The 11,132-nt window shown below is 48.4% G+C and overlaps 1 protein-coding gene across 1 annotated transcript in view; it reads right to left on the reverse strand.

The window, feature by feature from the left end:
- ADAP1 (ArfGAP with dual PH domains 1) overlaps positions 1 to 11,132 on the reverse strand; it is a 61,875-nt gene that overhangs the window by 49,655 nt on the left and 1,088 nt on the right. Inside the window, exon 2 of the mRNA XM_010570264.1 lies at positions 534 to 664. Within this exon, the coding sequence (XP_010568566.1) occupies positions 534 to 664 (131 nt within the window). The remainder of the gene's footprint in view (positions 1 to 533; positions 665 to 11,132) is intronic.

Consider the following 11,132-nt stretch of genomic DNA (forward strand, 5'->3'; position numbering starts at 1 on the left):
CACGCCTTTAAAGACACCAATAGTCAAAGCAGATAGGTTTCCTCGGTAGGCTTGCCTTTAGCAACAGCACCCAAAACTAGGCAGGTATGTGGCATAAACAGAGAATTTGTACTGTGAGGGTTCAGTTCTTCAAGATGTGAGTATAAGAGTCTTCACTGCTAAGTGGAACAAAGCCAGAAATAGCTGAGCTGGGCAGGGGTGGTAGGCTAGAGATCTAGTCTACCGACTAGGCTAGACTAGAGGTAATGTAAAAAAACAGGAGAAGACAATTCATTTAAAATTAGTAATTTCTACACACTCTAGTTCATTGACTTTTTTATAGGGCTGGGGGAAACCCTCACAACGTCAAGAAATGGCTATTCCACTTTTCAATCAGCATCATGGACCTCATTTCCACATTCAGGAATTATCTAGATGTGTTTTCTGAAATCACATATTTTGTGGCATCTTTAGAAAGGACTCTGTTTTACAGCTTTGCTGGTAAAACGCAGCAACCCAAACTCACTGGTACTTCAAGTCTCAGATGCACGTACCTCCACTTGAGCATCATCCCAGTCATCCAGACGGACCGACTTCACTTTGCTGACTTGGGGAATATTACGATGGATTCCTGAACAATTCAAGCAGATGAAGATCCCTAGGCTGTGGGATGCCCAGTCTGGGTCTGAAAGCAAGAAGGAAAGAGAGAATTGCACTGGACCAGTCTATCAGATTCGGTGCAGGAGGAAGGAGAGACGAGGCAGGACAACGCATGGCATGGCAGGGGAGTTCGGGAGTCACCAGGTCCAAGTTCCCTGATTTTACAGACATCAAATAAATATACAATAAACTAGAGATATGTGCTAGTTTATATCGATAGCAATACAAATTAAACTAACAACAGATTTGCAATCTCAAGTGCAGCTGTTATTCATAAAAACCCAATATACAGACAATCGCATATGCCCAAGACCTCCAAAATGCTCCGCTCCACGCTCACAGGAAGAGAAAAGGTTAATGTCCATCTTTCACCAGCAAATCCCACCTAAGCGCTGCGTGGAACAGAAATTGCACAATTAAAACAAACAGCTCGGGGAAACCGCTATGCTGCTCCCTTGCCTTGCTATGTTTTATTTTATTTTATTTATTTTTTACAGTGGGAGCGCTCCACATAGAGTCTTTCCTCCCACAGCTACGGCTGCCCAGCAGCACAGCCCTCCATGCCAGGAGGTTTCCAGCTCTTGCCTTAATGGAAAAATGCTGCCAGCGGCAGCCCTGTACTTTCTCTGAGCAACACCACGCGCTGTTTACAGCCCAGAGCTGACGTCTCGCACAAAGCGCTTTAAACACAAGTCCCTCGCCTCCAAATTCCTCCTCGGGAGAGGCGCTGCCTGATGCATGGGGAGAAGGAGAGGAACCGGAGGAGGGCAGGGGCTGGGGGCAGGACACATCCACCAGTGTCCCTAGTGCTGCCTCCCTAATAAAGCCGATACAGGGATCTTTGTTTGAACTCCGACTGGCAAATGTCAGTGCCCGCTATTCCAGCTGCGCCCCAGCAGAAAGAGCTTCCTTGCAAGTCACCCAGTCAGCCACTAAATCCTCCACCTCCTCCCAGCGGAGGTCCCCTCGCCCCATCCTCCCCCAAACCCTCACCAGTGGGACCCCCCCGGCCACCCCACCGCATCGGGCTGTCAAGGGGTAAGGGCAAGTCTTCCCTTCTCACAAACCGTCGTCATTTGTTTACTCCCCCACAGTAATTACACTAAACATTCGCTCCTCACAGCGCAGCAATTATTTATAAAAAAGCAAGGGAATGTGCTTTCTCCTCCTTATACATATTTAATGGTCTGGCTATGGCAGTGCAGCGGGAGCAGGCTGGCGTGGGGCAACGAGCTCTGCTACCAGCCCCTGCCCGCGGGGACAGCCACCAACCTCCCCCAGCACACCCCAGGGAAGACAAATTCGGTTCCCCAGAGGTGGTGGTGTTCAGATATAAACCTAAGAGCTAAACGGGCAGCCTCATCGGACGCGGCTGGGTGCCCACCCAGGAGAGGGGAGAAAATTCCCAAGCTGTTACGAGTCCCGTCAACCGCAGCTCCCTTGGGACAAGGCTGGGACCAGCAGCTGCAAATAAAGGTGGGAAGTTTGGGGGTTTTTTTTTTTCCTGTTTCACATGGTCTCCCATCCTCATGCGAGGCCACGACAACCACAGCTCAGGCCTGGCAAATATCAAACCAGTCAAGTCGATCTAAGCGCACCACAGCAGCAACCCTGTGCTGCCCACATCCAGCCGTGCCCGTGAGGACACGGGGTGCTCTGCCCCACCAGCCCCGACCCCCCCACCCTCACCCCACTCCAGGTGACTCGGCTTCACGCTACACCCGAGGTCAGGCACCCCCACGTATTCCGATCGCAAAGATTGCTGCCAGTTATCGGGTTAGAGGGTGGCAAGAATCAAGAATTTTGCACGCTCGCGCACATTTCAGTGCTTTAACTCCTCGTGTTGTCCTCTCCCATCTCCAAACACGTGGCCGTCATCAAAGCCTGGGACCTGCCAAACTTCCTACCACAAAAATAGTCCAAGGTGCAGCACTGCTGGCCCAGGGTAGCCCAGGACCACGAGGCCAAACGATGCGAGTCGGGCAAGGTGAAAGCATCAGGGTCTCTTGTTGAAAAACCCATCTCTGACTTCCACGCAGAGGACCAGGCACAAGGAAGGGCGAGAGGGTCCGGAGGACAGGGCGGCCACAGAGAAGTGGCAGCAGTGAGGAAGAGGAAGCCGTGGCAGTGAAGTCTGGAGTCGTGAGCTGATGTGGCCACCAGCTCCCCGCGCTTCAAGCCTTCCTGGTGTAATGAGATCTGAACAAAGCAGTGCCCGACTCAGGGAAATGGCTACCAAAGTATGCATGGGCCTTCACAGGTTTTATTGGGAGCCCCGACGCTTGTTTTGTGTTAACAGATTTATCTTAGGCACGCAGGTGGATTTTTTTGTATTGCCTGCAGCTTCCTAGACTCAGGTTTCCAAAGTCCCCTTGGAGAAGTAACCCCTCCGCTGCCCGCACTGCTGTGTGCAACAGGACCAGGAGACATCACACCTTCCTCCAGCCAGGGATGAGGACACATTTGGTGGAGGAACATCCTGCAAGAAGATCCTCAGGCTCAGACAGAGGAGACTCCAACTGCAGCAGACACCAAGCCAACTCAAACCCAAGCCGTCTCTTCTTGACGTGGGTAAACAGACCCTCAAGCAATGAGTTTCAATCACAGCTGGGGCTTTCAAGCATTCTCCTCGCACAAACAGTTTCTTCTTTAGACAAGACTTTTAAACATTCTTCCCCCCTGCTCCACGCCATGTCAACCCATGTCTAATAAAGAAAGCAAAAGCTGGACTATATCATAGAATCACATACACAGGGTCACACGTGCATGGTTTCCAGCAGATGACAGTACTTCAGAGGAGCACACAGAGATGATGGGGTCAGTGGTGACCCAACCCTTGGAAGGGATGCTCTCAACTTGTTCAATAAAACCACATCTGTAAGCTGTCTCCTCCTGGTCATCTTCCTTTCGGTGTTTCCTCTCTTGCCTAGACCCAAGCTCCATGTCCATCCAACACCAAGAGCATCCCACAGAGCAAACTTCGAGGAACACCATGACGGAGCTGCACATTTCACTTGACTCACCAGACCTGATACTAGCAGCTTGCATTGCTGCCATATATTAATAGCAACTTCCTCTTCATTGCTCTTCTCGTTTTAAAAATGCATATCTCTTAAATTCAAAATCATGCGGCAAGGGTGGATGGAAGAGGTGTAGACACTCAGCTGGTTGTGTGCTGCTTTCCTGTGACAGCCACAGCCCAGAACTACACAAATTTGGCAACCGGTTTTAGTGCCAAAGGGAACACCAGGCAGGAGGAGAGTTCAAAGGCCTCAGGCACTGAGTGAGCCCCATCCAAAAAATTGCTTAGTAGCAAAATCCCCCAGAACCAACCAATCTACCAGTGGAAGTCTTCTTAAATGTCACTGTTACAATAATTTATTAGAGATGTCTCATGGCACTTGCTCTCCTGGCTGAAGACATCTGACTGAGAAAACAAGCCAGCCCAGGCCTCTCCTGGACTTTAGCTGAGAGCCAAAAGGAGTTTCTAAGCATCATCTGAACGAGCCAGAGGGTTACGGACCCACGCGAGCCCCCGGGCTGGTGCAACCCTGCGACACCCCGTGCCACCCCTCTGCCCGTGGACAAGAAGGAGGAGGGTGGAGGATTCGCTGACTCCGTCTTCTGGAGGGCTCTGCCAACGCCACTACCCCTTCTCACCCGCTCCCTGTACTTGTGGCACCATTTTCGAAGAAACCTAGCTATGAGACCACTACTCCCACACATCTTCTGCAGGAACTGGTGACAGATCCCCAGGCAGATGGCTGCCAGCCGGGGCGAGCACCCGCTTCTGCGGGGATGCTTTTCCAAAGCCCTTTTGTAAGGTTTGGGGCTGTCGGTGGCTTCGGCGCTCCCCCAGCACATCACGGTCCCTCTCTCTTCATTTCTGCTCTCCAGCACAAGCGACATGGAAAATTCTCAGCTCAGGAACATGGCAGATTGTCGGCGATCGCCGACATCGGCATAATCACAGACTCCAACCCTTCAAATGACCACGCCATTGCTTCAAGATAAGACAATATCTTATCAAGCATGCAAATAAATTCACATAAGCATCTTCATACAAGACAAGTGAGTTTTAGGGAAGCATCATTAATTTAAGGAACCAGTGACCCCAGGCTGTACGGCTGGCAAGCTGAGGTCTCCATAGCTAGATGAAGTCCACCTTGCTGCCAGACACTTCAACAGCTGGAACACGTTCTCCATGCTGGACATTATTGGGGAGTTCAGTAATTTTATTTAAGCCATTTTGTCTGGGCAAGGCCCAAAAAAGTGCACTGAAATGGCAATATATCATAATCTGGACCTTTTGGGCACTGCCCCAAAATGATGATTTTTCTTTTTCCTAAGCCTCCAGAGTTTCAAGCAAACAGCAGTGAAGCTTAATGAAAACTCTCCGGCATGCCTAAGTTCCACACAAATTACTTTCTTCCATTATTTCAAGCCAAAAGGAATAAAGACTAACAAGGAGCAAGGGGAATATTAAATCAAATACAGTGTTGTAAGTGCAGAAAGTCTCTTACTGTGCAGCATCATTGCTCCAGAACAACCGATGTCAGCTCTATGCGGCTTTCACTGCTCAATGTGGTAGAGATTTCTGGTCACTTATAAACAGATTATAACAACTTTCAAAATAAAAACTTGATGCAACTTCATTTTAAAAATTAAATAAATAACCAAAGCTAAACTAAACTCAGGAGAAGGGTATTTGGGTGGTATTTTCCCATCTCCTTCATCTGAAAGGGAAGGCACAGCCAGAGATTACAGAAGCATCCAGAGCAAAACTAAAACACTTGGGCAACACAGCTAAATTCAGAAATTAACTTCCCCACCCAGCCCCTTTTGCCACCATGAGCCCTAGGAAAAGCCAGTGCAGAGAACAATGAATTCTGCAGCTTGAACCCAATGTTACTGAGCATAAGAACAGCCCATGGAGGGAAAAACTGGACCCTGAAAAATAATAAACAAGAAGAAACAACATAAGACATAGGACATTTCATACAGACCAAAAGGAGAGTAGAGAAGACTGGAAGTGTGATGGCAGTGGAATTTTTTTTTAAATAAATAATCAATATTTCCTGTATCCAGAATATAAAGATAGGGTTCCAGTTTGATAATTCCCTAGATGCATCAACCCAAGTAAAATCACGTGAAGTAGAGCAGTAGCAGGCTTAAAGTAGCCCCGCGGCAAGAGCAAGAACTCAAGAGTCTCAAAACTTACTCAGATGCCCCAACTCCACCTTTTGCCTTAAACCACAATTATCACTATATATAGCACAGTATATTGCTGACCAAGACAAATATCTGTGAGAACGTGGCCAAGGCACAGCAACACGCATCCTCCAGCACACAAACGATGGCCTGACCCTTAATTAGCTGCCTGGCTGCATCCCTGCAACACCAGCTGGGTGGGAGCCGGTGTTTTGTTGGGATGGAGATTTGACAGATTTTTCTGATCTCTCTCCCCTGTTTGAGGTGATAAAGACTAATTAGAGGGGAGAGGAGGATCTCCCAAGGTAGGCAAAGCCTTTTTTACCCTGCACTAGAAAGATAACTCACACCCTATGATACAGGATATAATCACGGGGATTTTAGTGCAATCAACACAAGCAAAAAAGCCTTCTCTGCTTGCCACTCAGCTGCTGCTGATTCCCTAAATGCCCCAGCCAGGAGAACCTCGTGTTCAGCACTGAAGTTCTGTTGCTATTTACTTTGGGGAAAGATTAGGAGGTCAATAAACAGACCCTGGTCATGCATGTTTAAAAATAACAATAAAAGCCATTAAAACTGAAGCCAAACAGCCTCCCACCAACACTCCTCTCTAAGTAGGAAAATTTTTCAGTGAAGGCACTAAACTTGCCAAGGTCTTTTTTTTCAGCTGGCAGGTCTCAGCAGCCCCCTCTGCTTGCTGTCTGCAACCCACAATTGTGCTGAAACCCAGGCATCAGGACCGGACAGAAAACACCGTCACATTAAACCTCCTTTGTTTCAAAAAGTCCTGCTTATGTTCAGGGAGAAGGGCTGGCAAACTCCCGGGGGGGGAAAAAAATAAAAATAAAAATCACTATTTAAGTGAGAGGACAATGGAGGTGCGGGAACAAGTTTCCACTTTTAGCTTGAAAACGAAAAGCCCGTTTCACGCCATTAGAGCGGCAAAGCTCTGGAACAGCTTTCCAGTAGGAGGTAGTGGGGGCAAGAGAGAGAACTAGCTGCGAGGCAGAGCCCATCGCTCCATGGAGGGGCTGGGGAGATGTCAGTGCAGATGACAGGACCCGATGACTCAGTCTGTTGTCTTCCCGATCTGTGTTTTTAAGGACCGGCGGTTGGATAAGGGAAGGAAAGGGTTGAGATCAAATCCTTTCAGCGCCCTCCTTAATCCTGAGCAAATCAAGCAATCCCCAGTACTTGTGTGTTTCCCTCTAATCACCACCCTCACTTCAGGACATCAAGGGAATGGAGAAGCTTCACCCACTTTAGAAATGAGAAGATGCTGGGCCTGCAGGAAAGGTGTTTACAACCACCTCAGCCACGCACCACCCACCCTCGGGCTTTTATATATTCTGTTATACCAAATCTGCTTGGCTTTGCAGCACAAAGCTCCGATACCAGCGTCCCCTCCATCGTGAGCCTTCTGCTTTTTCCTCCACCCCGTATCCCCCTCTGAGCCTCGGGCACAGAGGCCGATGTTACCCAGGGTCCATGTCCCAGTAATCCATCCCAAATAAGAGAGATGAAAGCGATAAAAACAAGCCACCTAAACTGCTGCCAGAGGGTTTAAACTGCAGGATCGCTTTGATGGGATTTCCACTTCTGTCTTCAGAGCCTCACTGTCCTCCTACAATGTAAAATGATTCTCGCTCCATGGAAACACAAGCCTAAGTCATAGAAAAATGGAGTAAAGAGAGAAATACTCAAGGTCTTGTTATGCCCTGAGATAACCATCCGTCTCATGATGTGAGGAAAGATTGACTGAGACAAAGAATCATTTAGGGGAGGAAAAAAAAAAAAAGAAAAAAAAAGAAAGGCTGAAATGCCACATTAGTCTTGAAGAAAAAAAGATTATTCTAATACATGGAGAGCCATTACACACCAGCAATTCAGGGAGATTGCTCAGTTTGCACTTAAGACCGCATTTACCATGCGGTCTTCACTGTGAAAGCACATCTTTAAACCCACCAAAACAAACACTCTGCAAACCAACATCTAGGACCCTGACTCCAACACAGAAGTATGTAACGACAGGGGAACCGATACCCCAGATAACGACTTAGTTACAGGGGCTCCTACCCCAGAATTCAGCCTCAAAGATGTAGCTAATGCAATCTCATTATTCATTATGGATGGATGACATTTTTGCAACCGAAACATTTTTTATTCAAAACAGCTTTTCATTGCAAATTAAGGTTTTGTAAAGATACAATTAATAAAAACATAACTAGAAACTTAAAAAAAAAATACAACCTGCAAGTGAAAAATGTAACCTCTCAGGTTTTTTTCCACTCTGATTTTCCATTTCTGCTTTAGCATCCTTTCTGCATTCCCAGCCGTCGTGGCCAGGGCCACTGTAAGCTTGTTCTCCCTACCTGAAACATGCCCTCAAAATCTGGGAGGAGTTTTTGAAAGCTCTGCTTTTCCACAAGAGATTTTTTTCTGCCAGACACACACACCAGTCCTGGGGAAGACACAGATCTGACCTTCCTGAGCATCACACTCAATACCACGTTCCACCCAGCTGCAAGCGTACATATCCTGTGGACAAACCAGGGGAACGCAGGCCTCGAACATAGCAGCCTTGCTTGCAGGACTTGGCCACTTAAATAATCCTCAGTCACAATTAAGTGGCAAATTCTGGCCCAGACCCAGGCAATCAGCAGGTTTTGCCTGATCTCCCCAAGGACATGTGATGACCCTGCAGGGGATGAAGTTACTTACACAGCCTAGGAGGAAAAGCACTGCCTCCCCTGATGTTCCCTGTCCATCCCGAGCTTTGATTTTTTGCATGGTCACAGCCTAGCCACAACGATGCCAAGCTTTCTTTTTTTTTTTTTTTCTTCCCTCTTTTGCATCAGGAACCCAGGCTTTTGTTACACGACTATGTAATACCTGGGACGAGCTGTTACTTCAGGGCTATGGCTACTGAGCCTCACTCAAATGCCAAAATAGCAAGGAAGAAAAAAAACAAAACCCAAAACCTTTCACTGACTGGCTGATTTCTAAAACAAATATTTGAAGAGCAAAGGGAAACCCAGCTGGCTTCCAAATACACAAATTAAAGTGACTAACAGAGAATTTTTCCCTGTTACATTTCTGACCCAACCTATTCTTTGTTATCAGCATCCCTGAGCTAAATGGCTACCTCTTATCATAGATCCTGTATTAACTGGGGATTTCAGGGAAAGAAACACACCCACCTGAGAAGCAGCAATAATAAATCAGAGATCTTGACCTTTTGCTTCCCCCCCAGCTGTACCAGTTCAGCACTATGACGATACACACATGTGGGAAAGCACAAGCACACCTTGCTTTCCTCCTGTTCATTCCCCCGCCCTCCCTCTTCTTTCATTCTCACTTTATTTTCTCTGCTTTGGTACTTTTCCAGTGTCTAGCTGTCCACCCAGTTCCAGCTCCCACCTTTATCTTTCTGTGCATCCCACTTCTCAGCAAAGAACATACTTGCACCCCATTCCAAAGGCTCTCTGGACACCTGTCCCGCATTATCTCATACCCAGAAAGACCTGGCCTGCCACACCTGCCTAGGATGAATAACAGAATTCAGCCTGAATTTTTTATATATTATCTACAGACACAAGTTAAATAACTTATGCTAAGTAGTCCAGGGCATCTCAAGTTTATTGTCACTCCCAGGCAGATGAGCACATTACAGCAACCACGAGCAGCTCTCGTTTGCTCAAGAAACTGAAGTACAGCGATTACTAAAAAAATTGGGTTGACAAACTGAGATCCAGTCCCAGGGAAGTAATGCCGTGACAGTTCAGAAGAGAGGCTGAATGGTATTAATATAGCACATCTTGTGTTACAAAAGACACTGGCCCGAATTCTCCCCTCCGACTTTCAGATTCACCAAGACATCTCTGCATGCAAACGTCACCAAAAGCAAAATACGGTTTTGTTGTTTTACAAGCCCATTTGGAGCTTTTAACAACAACCCTCTTTCCCTGATGAGCTATTTTACTGACCTACAGCTTCATCCCCACCCTGCTGATGCCGAGAAACGTCCCATTTTGCAGAAGGGCTTTATATTACACACAGGGCAAGGGAGAATTACGCCATTGATCTGAATGGCCCAGGCTTGTAAAGTCCTCTCTGGGAAGGAATAATTTAGGCAGACACCCATTCGGTGAGCCCAAGCTGCGCTCAGCAAGATACCTCAAAGGTGGGTTGGTACAGTTAGACAGCAACACCAGCCAGCGGATGGGTGGGAGCAGGCAGAGCAGCGCAGCGCTGCAAAGCAGTTCACACTATGCAGAAAGTTCTTTGTCCTTTCCAGCTGGGTACCGGGGGACACAACGCATCTGAAAGTGAACTGCAGTGTCCCAAGATGTAGATTAGGGACATAAAACCATTGGTACTGGTGTGAGCTGGGTGGTGGTGTCCAATAGATCTTGAAATCCAAAATAAATCAATAGCCAGAAAAATAAGGTTCAGCTGAAGCATTGGGTTCTCTTTAACCTATAGAATGAGGGGCTGAAAAAGACATCCTTTCTCTGCACATCTTCAGAGCCATCCTGCCCAAGCTAATGTAAATAAAGGTGTTTCCACATGGTGTACATGGTGATATTTTTTTTTTTTTAAACGGAAAGTTACTCGGTATGCAGTTCTCTAAGATTCTTTCTTCTCAACGGCAGGTCCCACCACACCACGCAGACTCCGCTCAGCGAGAGCAAAGCCTTTCCCACGCTCACACCCTGACACCAACAATTCACACCCAAAGGGCGAGGAAGATGCCCCTAGCTCAGATTTTTCTCCCTTCAGCTCTACGGACATTCGCAGCCCGGTCCTCGGCACGGCTAAGGCACCCACCCACGATCAAAGGTCGGTGGGCAGGATGCCCACGGCAGCGCTTCTGGTTCCCCCCCCACCTATTTGCTCACCGATAGGGCAACGACAAAAGCCAGGGGAGGACAAGCTCCCACCCTTGGGGGGGACACACAGAGCCCCCCAACCTCCAGCTCGCTACCGGGTTAAAGCCACCCGGGCTGCACTGCAGACCGCGGGGACCTGCCGGGGAATGACATCAGCGCTGCCACGGCCTGGCCCGGGAGAGATGGAGGGGGGGGGGTGGTGATGATACCTCCACCGGGGCTGCTCCCCGGGTACCACCACCCGCAGCGCATCCCCAGCCCTCCACCCTGCCCCGCAGCATCCCTACCTGCATCCCCCCCCTCCCCGGGGCGGGGGTAAAGCAACCCCTCGGCGTACCCCGTTACCATGCCGGGAGAGGACAGACAACCCCCCCAGGACCCACCACCACC

The sequence above is a fragment of the Haliaeetus leucocephalus genome, unplaced genomic scaffold, assembly GCF_000737465.1.
Source record: "Haliaeetus leucocephalus isolate CR32 unplaced genomic scaffold, Haliaeetus_leucocephalus-4.0 Scaffold295, whole genome shotgun sequence".
NCBI classification, from domain to species: Eukaryota; Metazoa; Chordata; class Aves; order Accipitriformes; family Accipitridae; genus Haliaeetus; species Haliaeetus leucocephalus.